The sequence below is a fragment of the Crotalus tigris genome, unplaced genomic scaffold (genome assembly GCF_016545835.1).
Source record: "Crotalus tigris isolate CLP2741 ecotype Arizona unplaced genomic scaffold, ASM1654583v1 scf7180000021207.738513, whole genome shotgun sequence".
NCBI lineage: Eukaryota > Metazoa > Chordata > Lepidosauria > Squamata > Viperidae > Crotalus > Crotalus tigris.
Genome location: NW_024098399.1, coordinates 346,006 through 363,853, shown reverse-complemented (window position 1 = coordinate 363,853; position 17,848 = coordinate 346,006). Strand labels below are relative to the sequence as shown.

General features: G+C 43.0%; 1 protein-coding gene across 2 annotated transcripts in view; it reads left to right on the top strand.

The window, feature by feature from the left end:
* The window catches only part of PIBF1 (progesterone immunomodulatory binding factor 1), a 99,549-nt gene that overhangs the window by 39,368 nt on the left and 42,333 nt on the right, over positions 1-17,848 (top strand). For both annotated transcript variants that reach the window (XM_039369725.1, XM_039369724.1), the window contains one exon: positions 12,932-13,097. In XM_039369725.1, the coding sequence (XP_039225659.1) occupies positions 12,932-13,097 (166 nt within the window). The remainder of the gene's footprint in view (positions 1-12,931; positions 13,098-17,848) is intronic.

The following is a 17,848-nucleotide window of genomic DNA, read 5'->3' as shown; positions in this document are numbered from 1 at the left end:
TGTGCATGTGTGTGTGTGTGTGTGAATAAATGCACACACTGTATATATGTATACATATATTTTCTGGTGCACTTGGATATACTGTGCCTTCATGTATGTATGTATGTGTGCATGTATGTGTGTATATGAATAAATACACACACCGTATATACATATACATATATTTTCTGGTGTACTTAGACATACTGTGCCTTCATGCATGTATGTATGTGTGTGTGCATGATTTGGTAACAAGATGGTGGTGCCTTGCTTGGCTGCGGCAGCTTCAGCTGTCAAAAGTGTTGGGGCTATGGAGGGGAATGAGCAATCTGGACTGAATGATTTTTTTAAGAGAGACAAGGGTATATACATATGTTGTATATAGCACGTTTATATGTGTGTCGTGTATGTGTACATTTTTGAGAGCAGGCAAAAGAATTTCATTTTTAATGTGTGCCAGTGTGCCCACAGTAAAAAATGAAAATAAAGGTTATCTTATGCATGTATATAAATATATACATACATATTGTATATCCAATACACACACATACATATTTATATGCATACATATAGCACTTAGACTTATATACCGCTTCACAGTGCTTTATAGCCGTCTCTAAGCGGTTTATAGAGTCTGCCTGTTTGCCCCCAACAATCTGGGTTCTCATTTTACCGACCTTGGAAGGACGGAAGGCTGAGTCAACCTTGAGCCGGTCAGGATCGAACTGCAACACTGCATTCTAACCACTGCACCATCACAACTCTGTGTGTATTTGTGTATACACAAACACACACTCTGGAGATAGATTGATAGATAGATAGATAGATAGATAGATAGATAGATAGATAGATAGATAGATAGACAGACAGACAGACAGACAGACAGACAGACAGACAGACAAACAGATCCTGCTCGAATACTTAAATCTAGATCAGTGGTTCTCAACCTTTCTAATGCCGCGATCCCCAACTGGCCGTAAGTCAAGGACTACTCAACCGGTCGTAAGTCGAGGACTACTCAACTGGTGCAGCACCATTTGCAGAATGGGACTTTTGGCGGGCTCAGCAGGGCAGAGACAGCCTGGACGATTCCTATTGGCTTTTGAAAGCCAATAGAATTAAACTCTATTCAAGAGAGTCTATTCTATTGGCTTTCAAAAGCCAATAGAATAAAAGGGAGTAGCACAGCTAAGGAAAAGGGGGAGAAAATGGTGGACTGTGTTGTTTGGCGACCCCCGTGAAATGGTCGTTCGACCCCAAATGGGGTCCTGACCCAGAGATTGAGAACCACTGCTCTAGATAATTCAAACTAGAACTCATTTAATGGGCTGTCTTTGCAGCCTATGAGATAGTTTTCAAACCTTATAAGATTCAAAGCATCTTCTAATCTAAATGCTTTGCTTGCAATATCACAGCCCCGTTAATTCTCGTTTACCCTTAGCAGCCCTGGTTATGTTGTTCTATCAAAATGACCCTCCTCACAATGGGTGCAGTGGACAAAAAGGTCAGGGGGTTGATTTCTGTGTTTTGTAGAAAGATTTGACAGCCCCTCCTTTCCCACTTTGCGGAAAGAATGAAGATGTTCAAATAGCCCTTTTTCTGTTTTTCATTATATCTTAATCTTGATTTCCTTCCAGAAGATTTTGGAAGCCGAACAGGATTCCCCCCCCTTTTTTTTTTTCCTCCTCCTGCGTTACTCTTTCTTCCACCTCTCCCTCTGTTTTTCCTTTGTCCTGTGACTTTATTGGCTTGGTTTCTGAGTAGAAGACAAAAAAACAAAACAAAATCAGAGACCTCACTGAAAAATCTAGTTGAAAAGTCCCGATCTCATCATCTGAGAGAGAAATCTAGACCTAATCAGTTAACTACGGGTTTGCTAATTTGAAAAGGAAACACGCAAGGCCCAAGTTGCCTTCATTTTGATCAAATCCTGCTCAACGTAGATTCACTCGGGAAAAATACGGCCCTTCAATTTTGACAAGCTGTTCTTGCAGGTTGATTTGATCTTAATCAAAAGCACAGAGTTCAGAAGAAGAAGAAAAAACACTGAATGGCAACTTTTGGCAGTTTTTCAGACGAGCTTCAAAATAAAAGCTAAAGCCATCAGATCTGCTTTATAACGATGGCTTAAATAAGGGGATAAAAGCATCGGTAAAAACAACTTGTTTTTCCCAAATTACCTTAAATAAGATGTTCACTGCAGCGGAAGCTCCATGAATTACTACCAATCAATTGGGAGCATGTTCCTCCAGCTTCAAAATGATCCTTATTTTCTACAGGATTCCGCTGCTGCCACGGACGGGGGGGGGGGGGGGGTTTCATCTTTTTTTGCAGGCTTTACTTTCTTTCCCCCCACACACACACCCACACACAAAGATGTAAGCCATGGCATACATGAGGACTTGGTACTCAGGGAAATTTACAAATTTATGTTACATGCATCTCTGGCTGTTGTCTGTACCAGCTTATGGAAAGAGAATATGAAAAGGATCGTATACTTGGTATTAAGTGCTTTGCCACACAAGTTTTAACTCAGTGGTGATTTTTGCTATTGGTATTATAACTCCTGCAGTTATAGTACAGTTATACTACTACAGTTAACCCGCTCAGAGTTACCCTGTGGTAAGTGGCCGGCCCATAAATTTAATAAATAATAATACAGATATCAGGGACATTTATCCATTCATCTCTCTCAAATATACTGAATAATTCTGTAAGGATCTTCTTCTTGTGCCATATCTGTTATCGGACATTGGCGATCATGTTGGCGATCCTGTTTTTATCAGCAGCCGCACGAAAAAGTGCTGCCGAGTTTTGTCCAAACTAGTCCCTTAGATTTTGAAGCCACGATGTTCTTCTTCTGCCTGGACCTCGTTTGCCTTCGATCTTTCCCTGGAGGATTAAATGGAGTATGCCGTATTTTTCTGGGTGTCGCATCACATGTCCGAAATATTCTAATTTTCATTTTTTAATTGTTTTGATGATTTCCCTTGGCTTTCCCAGGCAGCTTATCCCCTCCTCATTTCTGATCTTGTCAACCCAGCTTATAAATAACAGCCGCCTGTAAATCCACATTTCAAATGCTTCTAGTCTCTTCAGGTGGCCTTCTGTCAGAGAGCAACTCTCTACTCCCTAGAGCAGGATAGGAAAAATACCTAAATGGCAGGTGACGGTTTCCCAGCTTCGTTCAAAGTTTGTGGTTTAAGGCAAAGCCAGTGATGATGAACATACGGCTCTCCATTCAGTGGTTTTTGTTGGTTTTTTTTACTAGTACCTTCCTTTCTCAACATGCCTGAGTGCAACCAACACGAATCCTGCTCAGTGCTTAAGAGTCCCAGGGATGTGTTTCCCATAGCATGTAGTTATTTCTCTTTGACCCGAGAAAGGGGAGGAAGGTTGTACATTACTCCGTAAGGATCATGATTCATTCATCTAGATTTTTTTTTACCTTAATTACTGGTTTTGCACGGTGTTTTTTTGAAAAGGACAGCTGTTCTTCTCTGGCTGTGGAGAGCATCCACAGCCGAGCCATGACAGCTTGCTTGTCCTATGACAGTGGTGGAGAACCTATGGCACGGGTGCCAGAGGGGGCACTCAGAGCCCTCTCTGTGGGCACGCGCGCCGTCGCCCCAGTCTAAGGCCTTCAGCTGGGTTTTATAAAACCTTTTCGCTTTAGGCCTCCGCCTCCATGTGCAAAAAAAAAAAAAAAAGGTTCAATCAATCAATCAATTTCAACTTGTGGGGAAAAAAAAGATCTTGCAAAGTTGGAATTGATTGAACTTTTTAGTCCCACCCGATCTGCCGTTATCACAGCAGCCACGCCCACCCAATGGGCCACACCCACCCAATGGCCACACCCACCCAATGGCCACATCCACCCAGCACCCGACGATGCATAAATGGGTTTTGGGTTGCAGTTTGGGCACTCGGTCTCTAAAAGGTTCACCATCACTGTCCTATGTGTAAGAGAAAGTGCCTTTGGTGGAAAGGCGAAGAGCTGGACGTAGGTTTGTTGTTGTTGTTGTTAGTTGCGAAGTCGTGTCCGACCTATCGCAACCCGATGGACAACGTTCCTCCAGGCCTTCCTGTCATAGGAGAGGAGGTCAATTTTTTCACGAGGAGCTTGATCTGTGCAACCAGCTTCCTTCCTTCCTTCCTTCCTTCCTTCCTTCCTTCCTTCCTTCCTTCCTTCCTTCCTTCCTTCCTTCTTCCTTCCTTCCTTCCTTCCCTTCCTTCCTTCCTTCCTTCCTTCCTTCCTTCCTTCCTTCCTTCCTCCCTCCCATTGCAGTTACAATTAAGCTCAACTCATCACATCAGGGCTTCTCTTTATGTGTGTTAGCCTGGTTTGAAACTATTGAAAGAAGCAGTGAAATATTTGCTCTTCATTTTTTGTTTTTCTTTTGCTCGTTGATCTTTTCCTCCTGCCCTCCAATCCCATCTGTTATGCAAGATGTTGTTCAGTCTTCCAGGAAAGCTTCGGCAGTACATTTCTCGGGCCACCGTACAGCCCAAAACCTGTGGCTCTCTTAACAGAAGGTCTTGCTCTGGTTAAACCTTGCGCTGGGTTCCGGCTGGCTTGAAGCAGTTTTCATGGCTGTCTTAAAGTCGGGGTTGCAATTGGGGTAGCCAGCCAATAGTGGGGCTCTTTAAGGCAGGGGTCCCCCAACCCCTGGGCCGTGGATCGGCAGTAGTCTGCAGTGGGCCAGAAACTGGGCCACGCAAACGAGCAACGTTCACATCTGTGCACTTGTGGGATGCAGGCAGCATGCAAAACGATGCTTCCCCCCGCCCCAAATTCGCAGAAAAACCTCTCTCCACAGATGTCTATGGAGATTGTCAGTCATCCAGGTCATGGTTGTTTCAAAGGTGCTTTTTCAGGAGGCAACTAGACTTTCTTGTTTTTCTTTGAAGACGTTTCGCTTCTCATCCAAGAAGCTTCTTCAGTTCTGACTAGATGGTGGGGAATGGAAGGATTTATATTCCTTGCAGACAGCTGGTCATTTGCATTCTTTTTAGAGCAGACATGTCAAACACAAGGCCCGGGGGCCGGATGCGGCCCGCGAAGTGGTTTCATGTGGCCCGCGAAGCCATCCTGGAAACAGTGAGGGAACGGCCCCGCTGCCTTGGCCCTGGCCCAGGCCGGCTGGGAGCCAATGTACAATTTTGTGGTGGCCATCTATGCTGAAACGCATTCAGTCTTAAATCCACAAGGCCGTCTAGAAACAGCGAGGAACCAGCCCCTTCCGCGTTGGCCCCGTCCCCGGGTGCATGCTGGGGAGGGGTCACCCTTTGTGAGGAATGAAGAAATGGACCATGCCTTGGCGCCTGCCCCGGTCCCACCCCCTTCAGCCAGAGATCCTCAGATCTGTCCCACTCCTGCCCAGGCCCCCACAGGCACCCTTGACGTGAATGATGTAGAGCTGGCCACGCCCACCCAGTAGGCCACACCCACCCGGCCCCTCCTGAGGGCAACTACAATGCTGATGCGGCCCTCAGTGAAATTGAGTTTGACACCCTTGCTTCAAGGGAAGAGGAAGTCTACACAGAAATATGGTCATTTCTGGTAAAAGGCTGGAAATAATCTTCATCAGAAAGAAACACGAGAGAACTTGTGTAGTACGTTTTCTATCCTAGCTGCCTTAAGTGGCACAGAACCGCCTTTGGAAATTGTTATTATTATTATTATTTTTATCCTTACACTCCACACCCAGTTCAAAAAGATGCAGCTAAACTTTGAAAAATTGGATGAGGATGAAGGACAGCTATTTTTTTTCTTTTTATGAAACGAACGTGGCCAAATTTCACTGGCTTGATCTACAAGATTGGATTTAGGAAACTTAAAATGTGCTGTACGTTCTGTTTAGGTTTCAGAATCCGGTATTGTTCCATTGATTGATGTCGATTCAGTTATGATCCAGATGTTCTTGTTGTTTCGCCTGCAGTGTGCTCCAACATCTGGGTGCCATCAACATTTTTAAGCAACGATTGGCTTTTATTAGGAATTGCCCGTGAATATGGCTTCTGATTACTGATACTCAGTTCATGTGAGTTTAAGGGATTTTCTACAAAAAAAAAGTACTTTCTATTTACTTTCTAAATAACTTTCAGTCATCTAACATTTGCTTTGGTCTTACCATGCTTCAGATATTATCAACACCCAAAATCTCAAAACTATGAGGAAAAATAGACCACACAGTGACCTCTAGACATTTGAACCGTTCCATATACTCCGTTAAGGGAATTGTGGTCCAGACAACGGAAGTTCATTAGGTTTTCTATCCACTCATTACAGGAATAAATCACAGCTGCCACTTGCATATGGTTCAATCTTTATTGGATTCAGTAATATTTCAGAGCTGAATCAGATTCCTGTTTACTGGAACAGCAAAGGAGCATCTCTTAGATACAGTTATGTGAATAGTTTAGGCTGGATGATTTGTTTCTCTTTTCACTATCTTCCCAGCTCACTTTCAGTTCCTAAGCCAGGTTACATTCTTTGATTAAGAAGTAACTCCAGTAGAAAAGCCACAAGAGATTTGGTGCACGTAAGACATGCATGTAAAACATGCATATGAAACATACGAAGAATGGCTACGGGACTTGGGTTTGGCTAGTCTAAAGAAAAGAAGAAATAGGGGAGACATGATAGCAGTGTTTCAGTATCTGAGGGGCTGCCACAAGGCAGAGGGGGCCAGGTTGTTCACCAGAGCACCAGAGGGAAGAACGAGAAACAATGGTTGGAAGCTGATCAAGGAGAGAAGCAACCTGGATTTAAGGAGAAACTTCCTGACAGTGAAGACAATCAACCAGTGGAACAGCCTACCCCCAGAAATCGTGGGCGCCCCATCACTGGAGATCTTTAAAAAAAGATTAGACCAGTGGTTCTCAACCTGTGGGTCGGGACCCCATTTGGGGTCGAACGACCATTTCACGGGGGTCGCCAAACAACGCAGTCCGCCATTTTTCCCCCCTTTTCCTTAGCTGTGCTACTCCCTTTTATTCTATCGGCTTTTGAAAGCCAATAGAATAGACTCTCTTGAATAGAGTCTAATTCTATTGGCTTTCAAAAGCCAATAGGATTGTCCAGGCTGTCTCTGCCCTGCTGAGCCCGCCAAAAGTCCCATTCTGCAAACGGTGCTGCACCAGTTGAGTAGTCCTCGACTTACGACCGGTTGAGTAGTCCTCGACTTACGACCGGTTGGGGGGTCGCGGCATTAAAAAGGTTGAGAACCACTGTCTTAGACAATCACCTGTCTGAGATGGTATAGGTTCTCCTGCTTAAGCGGGGAGCGGGACTAGAAGACCTCCAAGGTCCCTTCCGGCTCTATTCTATTCTAAGATTTGAGCCAGAACTTTGCAGATGAGAAGATTGCTGGATCAATCCTGGACCACGTTCAGGTGGAACCACATTGCAGAAGAATGTGGGGTGTCCAGCAGTATCATTCTGTTGAGTAACCACTTGTGCAGCTCTGAATTCAAAATCTCGGCAGCAATTGAATTCTATTCTGTCAGATAAAGACTATAAAACATGGGACTTTGATTACCAAACCTGAATACTTCTTCTGCTGGTCAGACTTTCGTCAACAATGATTAACTGTTTTAAATTATAAGGATAGCTGTAAGTTGTATATATATATATATTTCTTTCTAAATTAGAAGTTTGCTACACACTGGAAAGCTTACAGACTGTTTTTCATAGCTATCGTATTAAAGGTACCCAAGTATTCCACAACTTCTCTGGAATAGACAAGAACTTACATACTTCATCAGACCAGCTTCCTGACCAGCCATAGTTTGCAAGCCAAGTTGTCTTCAGTAGGGGGAGCCTTTCTGCTATGTCACTTTTTATGAAACCATCAGCTATTTTTGCTGCTGCTGCTTCTGACCTGGCTAAGGTCCCTGATACTGTGAAGAAGGTGTAGATTCTAGGAAAAGATAAATGTAGAATCATTCTTTTTTCTTTTTTTCACTTTATCCATACTATGAAGTGAACAATTCAGACTCCGCAGCAGCTTCTTTCTTTAGGTCAGTGGTTCTCAACCTGTGGGTCGGGACCCCATTTGGGGTCGAACGACCATTTCACAGGGGTCGCCAAACAACGCAGTCCGCCATTTCCCCCCCTCCCTTTTCCTTAGCTGTGCTACTCCCTTTTATTCTATTGGCTTTTGAAAGCCAATAGAATAGACTCTCTTGAATAGAGTCTAATTCTATTGGCTTTCAAAAGCCAATAGGAATTGTCCAGGCTGTCTCTGCCCTGCTGAGCCCGCCTAAAGTCCCATTCTGCGAACGGGGCTGCACCAGTTGAGTAGTCCTCGACTTACGACCGGTTGGGGTTCGCGGCATTAAAAAGGTTGAGAACCACTGCTTTAGGTGGACCATATTGACCTTCCTTCCTTCCTTCCTTCCTTCCTTCCTTCCTTCCTTCCTTCCTTCCTTCCTTTCCATTCTGTAATGGACATCTGAGAGGGAGGAACAGTTGATGGGAGGCATTTTGATGATCACGGCAGTTCCTCTTTCTGCTTGAACCCCCGCCTGTGGCATAGGTACACTCAGACTTCACCAGCTCCCACCACCTTCTTGTCAAGTGAAATCAAGGATTCTTACTCAAATACATTAACTGAATTGAAGAAAGGCCAGAGTTACCAAGGATCACGTAAGGAGTTCCTCGGGCACATTAGGGTTTGCATTTCTTTTAGATTTTTGTTTTGTTTTGTTTTAATCCCATCGATTATTTAGTTAAATAAATAACTCAAGGCAGAAAACATACCTAATACTCCTTCCTCTTTCAGTTTTCCCCACAACAGCTGGATGGGTCTGAGACAGAGAGACTGACCAGCCCAAACTCCTGGTTTCTAGGTTGGTGCTTTGAGAGACCAACCTGGCTCTCTGATTGAATTGAATTTTAATTTGCATTCCTTGAATAGCAGTTCCGTTGTGATACCCAACATACCTTGAACTAGGCAACCTTGGCTCTTTTATGACTCGTGGACTTCAACTCCCAGAATTCCTGAGCCAGCCAACCTCTCCCTGGCTGGCTCAGGCATTCTGGGAGTTGAAGTCCACCAGTCATAAAAGAGCCAAGGTTGCCTACCCCTGAACTAGGACGAAAAGGCAAGTTCTAGGCAGCCGCTCTTGAAATGGGATGGAGCCTTTCCAAGTCTTAGGCATAGATATAAACATAGTTTGGATGTTGATCAACCATGCCAGCCACCCATTATTCTTTTGAAGTTGAGTTATGGGCCGAGGCATCAGAGAGAAAGTGAAAGCTTACACAAGGAAACCTTAAATGTTCTTAACGAAGGAATATATGATATACCAAATTGGGAAAGATGAAGATCATGATGGCTTTTGTCTAAATAGTTATAAAGCCTTTGAAAAAGTGGATGCGATTTTTTTTAAAAAAAACAACAACTCCCATTTCTATGCACAGCTTCTGAAATGCAACAAACCATAATGCTTAAATATAGGTTATGAAACCCATAAATGTATACGAAGTTATATATTCACTTAAAGCTCTGTAAAAGTAGCACTGGTGTTTTATTTGCTTTGGTCTTAATAAATGACTAATTGCTGAGATATCCTCGTCCATTTTATTGCTCACTGTTGCATTCCATTGTTTAGAATAATGGGAGAGCCAAACTGAATTTCTTGAAATGCATATTTGGGATTCCTGCAGCGCTTTAGTAGAATTGCTGAGCGCAGGAGATATCTTCAGCCTAGCCGAAAAATAAAAAAAAAATTGCCTTCCTTCGGCCATGAGTTTCCCAGCCAAAGCTCACAAAAGGCTGTTACAGGGAAAATCATGATAAGGGGTGCTTAATGTGGGCAAAAGAAATTCAGCTTTCCTCATTTTGACAAGCGTGTGCGTGTGGCTTTTTCCATACGTGATAAGCCTGACAGACCACCGTGTAAAGTTTATATTCAGCAACAAATATGACCTGTTTCCTCTCAGTTGTGGTTGATGTTGTCCTGGAACGAGAAGAATGGAAAAGTGATGGCAATGTTGGCCATGTTGTTATACAGGTAGTCCTTGGCTTAACAACCACAATTAAGCCCCAAATTTCCATTGCTAAATGAGCCATTTGTGAAGTGAGTTTTGCCCAGTGGTGGGATTCAAATATGTGAACAACCGGTTCTCTGTGTGGAGCCGCTTCCGGAAGTCCACTCTAGGCCTGGACAACAAAAAATTAGCTACCGGTTCTGCCGAACTGGTGCAAACTGGCTGAATCTCACCACTGGTTTTGCCCCGGTTTATGACTGTTCTTGCCAAAATTGCTAAGTTGTTAAGTTAGTCACGTAGTTGTTAAGTGAACCTGGCTTCCCCATGGAGTTTTCTCATCAGGTTGCAAAAGGGGAATCGCGTAACCCCGGGATACCACAAACCATCATAAATGTGAGTCAGTTGCCCAGCGTCTGAATTCTAATCACGTGACCCTGGGGATGCTGCAACGGTCGTAAGTGTGAAAAACAGTCGTAAGTCCCTTCTTTCAGTGGTGTTGTAACTTTGAACAGTCACTAAACAAACTGTTGTAAGTCGAGGACTACCTGTAGGTTATCGCACGGTAGGGAAGTCATTTAGTTGCTATTTTCCTTTCCCTTTCCCCAAGACTTCCGTCTAAGTTTCGCCTCCCCTAAGCAAAACACACACAAAAAAGTTCATAAAATGGGGCAAAACTCACTTAACAACTATTAAATTTTGGGCTCACTTAACAACTGTTAAATTTTGGCCATATGTCCAGGATTACCTGTAGGTCGGAATATTACATTTTAGCGAAAAGCCTGCTATTATTACATTTTAGAGAGAAACTGGTTATTAGCCTTGCTATTTAATATTTATTGTAAGTTTCTAATACCCTGGATCTTTCATCTTACCAATTGATCTTTCTTTTGCACCTCTATCCAGTCCTGGGTCAGTTGTAGAAATAAGTTAAAGACGCCATATTTCTGTCTTAATGCACTAATTCATTCCTTTAACCAGCAGCACAGCAACCCTACTCCCAACAAAATCATATTTGGCCCATTTTCAGCCCCCCTCCATTTGTGCTACAGAAAACAAGATATTTCTTAAGAAAAAGATGATGTTGTGCTCCTGCCAAGGGTTAACAACGAATAAAGAAATTTTTTTTGCTGATTTTAACAAATGTTCTATTTATATTTTAATAGACCACAATATTCTTTTAGTTTATGGCTGCAGTTTTGCGCCTTCTAAATTATTTGCGTTTCTTTCGGTGTGACTCTATTAATAAGATTTCAAATTGCATTTCTCTGTGGCCATTATGATGGAAATGAGTTAGTTTCTACTTTGTTTACTCTTTCGATTTTAAATATTGGTCGGTAAATTCAACAGAATGCATCAGAAAGGAGTATTTTTTTTTTAAAGGTAGCAGTGATTTTGCCCTGAATAAAATATGGCTGTAGAGTAGAGGGAAAAAATTTCCTTCGGGATAAACAACTTTAAACAGAGCTGTAAACCTTGCATCGCTCAAAAAAAGAGAGAGAGAAATAGAGAGAGAGAGAGAGAGACTTCACTAAAGCCAAATGCAGAATACAGCGTATGCTTCATTATCAGACAGGAAGCAAACCGAATATTTAGCAAGAACTTTAATCGCTTTCACTGTTTTGACCGGCAGAAATACTGCTTAAAAGAAAATAACAAACATTGGATCTCATCTGGTTGCTGGGAAGGTGTGTGTGTGTGTGTGTGTGTGTGTGTGAGAGAGAGAGAGAGAGAGAGAGAGAGAGAGAGAGAGAGAGAAAGAGAGAGAGAGGGGGGGGGACTACCTTTACAGATATAGATATCTTTGAAGAAGCATAATACATTGTTCTTTGTTTGTCTGATGAGAACGATGCTCATGATGTCTTAATATAGCCCTTCAGCAAGGAACCGGCCATTTGCAACTTTATTCAGAAATATTCAGTAACTTTTACAACGTAGCATTTACCTTAGAACAGGGATGTCAAACTCAATTTCATTGAGGGGCGCATCAGCGTTGTGGTTGCCCTCGGGGGGGGGGCAGGTGATTGTGGCCAGATTGGGTATGGCCTACTGGGTGGGTGTGGATGGAGTGGGTGTGGCCTATTGGGTGGGCATGGCCAGTTCTACGTCGTTCACTTCAAGGGTGCCTGTGGGGGCCTGGGCAGGAGTGGGACAGATGTGAGGGTCTCTGGCAGAAGGGGGTGGGACCAGGGCAAGTGCCAAGGCATGATCCACTGGAGGAGCCTCACTGCCTGCTGAAACCCCTCCACCGGAGCCCATATGTGAAGTAGGTGAGGGCCATTTGCTGGCCACTTCCAGGCGATGGTCCATTTTTTCATTCCTCACAAAGGGTGTCACCTCCCCAGCATGCACCCAGGAGGCAGGGCCGACATGGCAGGGTCTGGTTCTTCGCTGTTTCCAGACAGCCTTGTAGAGCTAAGACTGAATGCGTTTCAGCATAGATGGCCATCACAAAGTTGTACATTGACTCCCAGCTGGCCTGGGCCAGGGCCAAGGCAGCAGGGGCCGTTCCCTCATTGTTTCCACAATGGCTTAGCGGGCCACATGAAACCACTTCGCTAGCCGCATCTGGCCCCCGGGCCTTGTGTTTGACATGTCTGCCTTAGAAGCACCGAGGTTCTTCTGGGTTGAAAAGCTTAGCCAGTGACATCATTCTTGCTTGGGGGACACCCAATCATGTCCCCAGCTGGAGTGAAGGACAGGAGCTCAACCCCGACCCACAGCAGCACCTGGGTCTCAAACGTGGGCTTGCTAAACTCTAACGCAGCATCCTAACCACGCGAGCTGCCGAGCTCCGGGATGACTGTATTTGAGAGCATAAGCGCTCTGTTGAATCTTGCCACTCTCTCCACGCCGAAGATGACAAATTACAGCAGAGAAGAAACGGCTAAGTGGCCTTTTGGTTTTGGTTTTGGTTTTGCCGTGGCCATATTTTTGCTTTGCTTTTGATTTTAGATACCGGCAGCTGCAGCTCAGCACTGAGAACAAAATGGCCGACCTTCTCCACCAGAGTAAACTCAAATCTTTTGAGAGCGAACGAGGGCAGTTAATCCAAGAAGAGACCGCCAGGAACCTCTCACAGTGTCAGCTGGAGTGTGAAAAGTATCAGCGGAAACTAGAAGTACGTAAAGAAAGAAAAAAAGGGGCTTTGGTGGACTCTCGCCCAGGTCCCTGGATAATGAGATTAGGTAGATGGGACCAAAGCTGTCCACGTAGGGCAGTATTTCCCAAACTTGACAATTTTAAGGCATGAGGACTTCAACTCCCAGAATTCCACAGCCAGCAACGCTGTGGGAGTTGAAGTCCACATGCCTTAAAATTGTCAAGTTTGGGAAACACTGACGTAGGGAGAAGATTCCTAAATCAGGTGTTGCTAAAGAGCGATTACAGGTAGCCCTCCCACTTAACAAACACAATTTGAGCTCCACAGTTCTGTGGCTTACTGAGACCTTTTTAATATGAGTTTTGCTCCATTTTATGACCTTTCTTGCCACCGTTGTTTTAAGTGAATCGCTGCAGTTTTGTTGTGTTGGTAACACGGTTGTTAAGTGAATCTGGCTTGCCCCATTGACTTTGCTTGCCAGAAGATTGCAAAAAGGGGATCGCACATGACATCGCAAAACGTCATAAATACGAATCGGTGGCCGAGATCCGAATGTTGATTATGTGACCACGAGGGTGTTGCAACTGTCATAAGTGTGAAAAACGATCATCAGTCACTTTTCAGTGCCACTTGTAACATTGAATGGTCACTAAACGAACTACTTGTGTTAGTAATAGATTAAAAAAAAATCCAGTGAAGATTCTTAAAATTATGCTTGTAGTCATTTGCTTAAAGAAGTTACAGCTGCATGCATCTCACAGAATTTCTCCTTACGAGGGACAAAGTTAAGCAGAATACTTTCTGGTGTTGGTGTTGTTTTGAATTAGAATAGAATAGAATAGAATAGAATAGAATAGAATAGAATAGAATAGAATAGAATAGAATAGAATAGAATAGAATAGAACTGGAAGGGAACTTGGAGGTCTTCTAGTCCAGCCCCGTACTCAAGCAGGAGAACCTATACTGACTCAGACAGGTGAACGTCTAGTCTCTTCTTAAAAATCTCCAGTGATGGAGCACCCATAATTTCTGGGGGTAAGTTGTTCCATTGGTTGATTCTCCTCACTGTCAGGAAGTTTCTCCTTAAGTCCAAATTGCTTCTCTCTTTGATCAGTTTCCAATCATTGTTTCTCGTCCTTCCCTCTGGTTCATTGGTGAACAACATGTAAAAAACAAGTCCAGTCCACTATTCCAGCTGTGTACCTAATGACTGGGATTGCCCAGGTGTTGATTGCCTTTATGGTATTTCCTCCATTGAGTTTGGACTTTAAGATCTTCTTCACTCTCTTGGTGTATTCACCTCTAATCTTTTTCTTGACTTCAGTGTGCTTGATGTTGTCAGCTTGAAGGATACCCAAGTATTTGTAGTAATCTTTCTCATCCAGACTCTTAATGTTATTTTCGTGGGGCATCTTGATTCCTTCAGTTTTCACTACTTTTCCTTGTTTGATAGTAAGTGTGGCACATTTGTCCAAGCCAAACTCCATTACTATGGATCATCGCACAGTCAGCCAGATGTTCAGACTGGATTTGGCATTTTGTCTACCTATCGAGTCCTTACCCAGGACCTGGGATAGGCAGATGTGATGTTTGATGGTATTACAGATATCGTCGCAGGATGGAAGCAGTATTATTATTATTATTATTATTATTATTATTATTATTATTATCAATCATCGCACAGTCAGCCAGATGTTCAGACTGGATTTGGTATTTTGTCTACCTATCGAGTCCTTACCCAGGACCTGGGATAGGCAAGATGATTGGAGGTTTGATTGGTATTTTACAGGTATCGTCGCAGTTTTGTCTTTCTTATGACAATTGTTAAGCAGGTGTGTCTCTGAATCCCAGAGCAGTTTAATTTTATCATTTTCTATGACTTTCTCTATTTTATGATCCCACCAGTTTTTGCTTACAGGCAAATGATATTTTTTGCAGATCTTCCAATGCACCATTGTTGCTACTTTGTCATGTCGCTGCTTGTAATCAGTCTGTGCAATCTTCTTGCAACAGCTTACCAAGTGGTCCACTGTTTCTTCAGCTTCTTTGCATAGGCGGCACTTACTGTCTGTTGCTGTCTTCTCAATTTTGACTTTGTATGCATTTGTCCTTAAGGCTTGGTCTTGTGCAGCCAGAATTAGTCCCTCGGTCTCTTTCTTCAATTTTCCTGCTCTTAGCCATTGCCAGGTTTATTATTATCTGCTTTCCCAGCTATTTTTTTCATGTATTGGCCATGTAGTGCTTTGTCTTCCCATGCCTCTATTCTGTTCTTCATTTGGTCTTTCTTGTAGGCCAGTTTGGTCTCTCCAGTAGTCAGTAAGCCTTCCTGATATACTAATTTCAGTGCATCTTCATCATTGTTCTTCAGATATTCTTCCAAAGCCATTTTTTCTTCTTCAACCATCTGATGTACTTGTAGCATTCCACGCCCACCTATTTGCCTTGGTAGATAAAGTCTATCAATGTCACTGCGTGGATGAAGGGCATGATTCATTGTCATTATTTTTCTGGTCTGCCTATCCATTGCTTTTAGTTCTGCTTGAGTCCAGTCCACTATTCCAGCTGTGTATCTAATGACTGGGATTGCCCAGGTGTTGATTGCCTTTATGGTATTTCCTCCATTGAGTTTGGATTTTAAGATCTTCTTCACTCTCTTGATGTATTCACCTCTAATCTTTTTCTTGACTTCAGTGTGCTTGATGTTGTCAGCTTGAAGGATACCCAAGTATTTGTAGTACTCTTCCTCATCCAGACTCTTAATGTTATTTTCGTGGGGCATCTTGATTCCTTCAGTTTTCACTATTTTTCCTTGTTTGATAGTAAGTGTGGCACATTTGTCCAAGCCAAACTCCATTACAATATCTTGGCTATATATACGGACAGTGTTGAGCAGCGATTCTATTTCAGATGATGTTTTTCCATACAGCTTCAGATCATCCATGTAAAGGAGGTGGGATAGTCTGGCAGATGTTTTTGATGTTTGATAGCCATGTCCTGAGTTATTCAGTATTGTTGACAGAGGAAACAGTGCAATAACAAATAGTAATGGTGATAATGAATCTCCTTGAAATATTCCTCTCTTGATATTAACCTCTCCCAGCTTCTCACCATTGATCTGCAACTGTGTCTTCCATTGTGCCATCGATTTTTGCACAAATTTTCTGATGTTTCTACTTACTCCTGTTATTTCTAGGCACTTGATTATCCAATCATGTGGCAGAGAGTCAAATGCCTTTTTGTAGTCAATCCATGCCACATTCAGGTTGGTCTTCCTTCTCTTGCAGTTTTCCAAGATCATTTTGTCTATTAGGAGTTGATCTTTTGTTCCTCTGCTATTGGGGCGGTTTCCTTTCTGCTCAGGTGGAAAGAGATTGTTTTCAACTAGATGCTGTTGTACTGCATCAGCTACCACACCAGTTAGTAATTTGAAAGTTGTTGGTAAGCAGGTAATTGGCCTGTAGTTACCTGGTGTTGCCCCTTTTGCTGGATTTTTCATTATTAGGTAGGTTTTCCCAGTTGTTAGCCACTTTTCAATTTCTCCTCCTTGTAGTATATTGTTGAACTGCTTGGCAATGAGTGGGTGTATAACAGTTAGATGTTTCAACCAAAACCCATGCAGTTCATCTTCACCTGGTGCTGACCAATTTTTGATTTTCTTTGCTCTTTTTTCTACCATTTTTGTTGTTATTACTAGTTCTTTCATTTCAACTTCTGTTTTATTTGCATCCACCTCTTTTAACCAAGCTGCATCCTTGTTGTATTTCTTTGGGTTATCCCATATCTGCTTCCAGAATTGCACTGTTTCTTCCTTGTCAGGTACTGACTGATTCCTTGCAGTTTCTCCATTGATGGATTGGTAGAAACGTTTCTGATTGGATTGAAATTGGAGGTTCTGCCTATTATTATTATTATTATTATTATTATTATTATTATTATTATTACCTCTCCCCTCTGCCTTGTGGCAGCTCCTCAGATACTGGAACACTGCTATCACGTCTCCCCTATTTCTTCTTTTCTTTAGACCAAACCCAGCTGCTGGTATCTAAAAGCCAAAGCAAAGCAAAAATGTGGCCACAGCAAACCCAAATCCCGCAGCCGTTCTTCGTATGTTTTAGTCTTCAGGCCTTTGATCATCTTAGTTGCTCTTCTCTGAATTTTTTCCAAACTCTGTTTTTTGTGATGTGGTGACTAAAATTGGCTGCAGTATTCCAGGTGTGTAAAAGTTTGAACCCTCTTCTTGTCAGAACTTGGAAACCTATATTGGAGCAGGTTTGGCAGCTGCTCTTAAGAGCCACCGTTCCCCCATAGATTACTGTTGAGTTACAAGAGTTTGTTTAGTGGCCGCTTGAAGATGCAGCAGCGCGGAAAAAGTTAATCTATGAGCTGTTTTTTCCAAGCATCCCTCTGGTCACGGGATCACAATTCGGAAGCTTGGCCACCAATTTATTTATGGACAGTTGCAGCGTGGCCTGGGCTCTGCAATCTCCTTTTGTGACGGTCTGACAAGCAAAGTCAGTGGGGAAGCCAGATTCACTTAACAACCGTGTGTTACTAACTTGACAACGGCAGCGATCCACTTAACAACGGGGGGGGGGCAAGAAAAGTCGTAAAATGGGAAATAATTCAGATAACAACTGTCTCGCTTACCAAGAGGATTGTGGGGCTCAACTGTGGTCAATTGTGCTTCATTCGAACGCCAAATACTATTATTTCATCCCTCTTATTAAATTTCACTTTTCCCTGGCATTGTTAAACAGACCTCTCTGTAG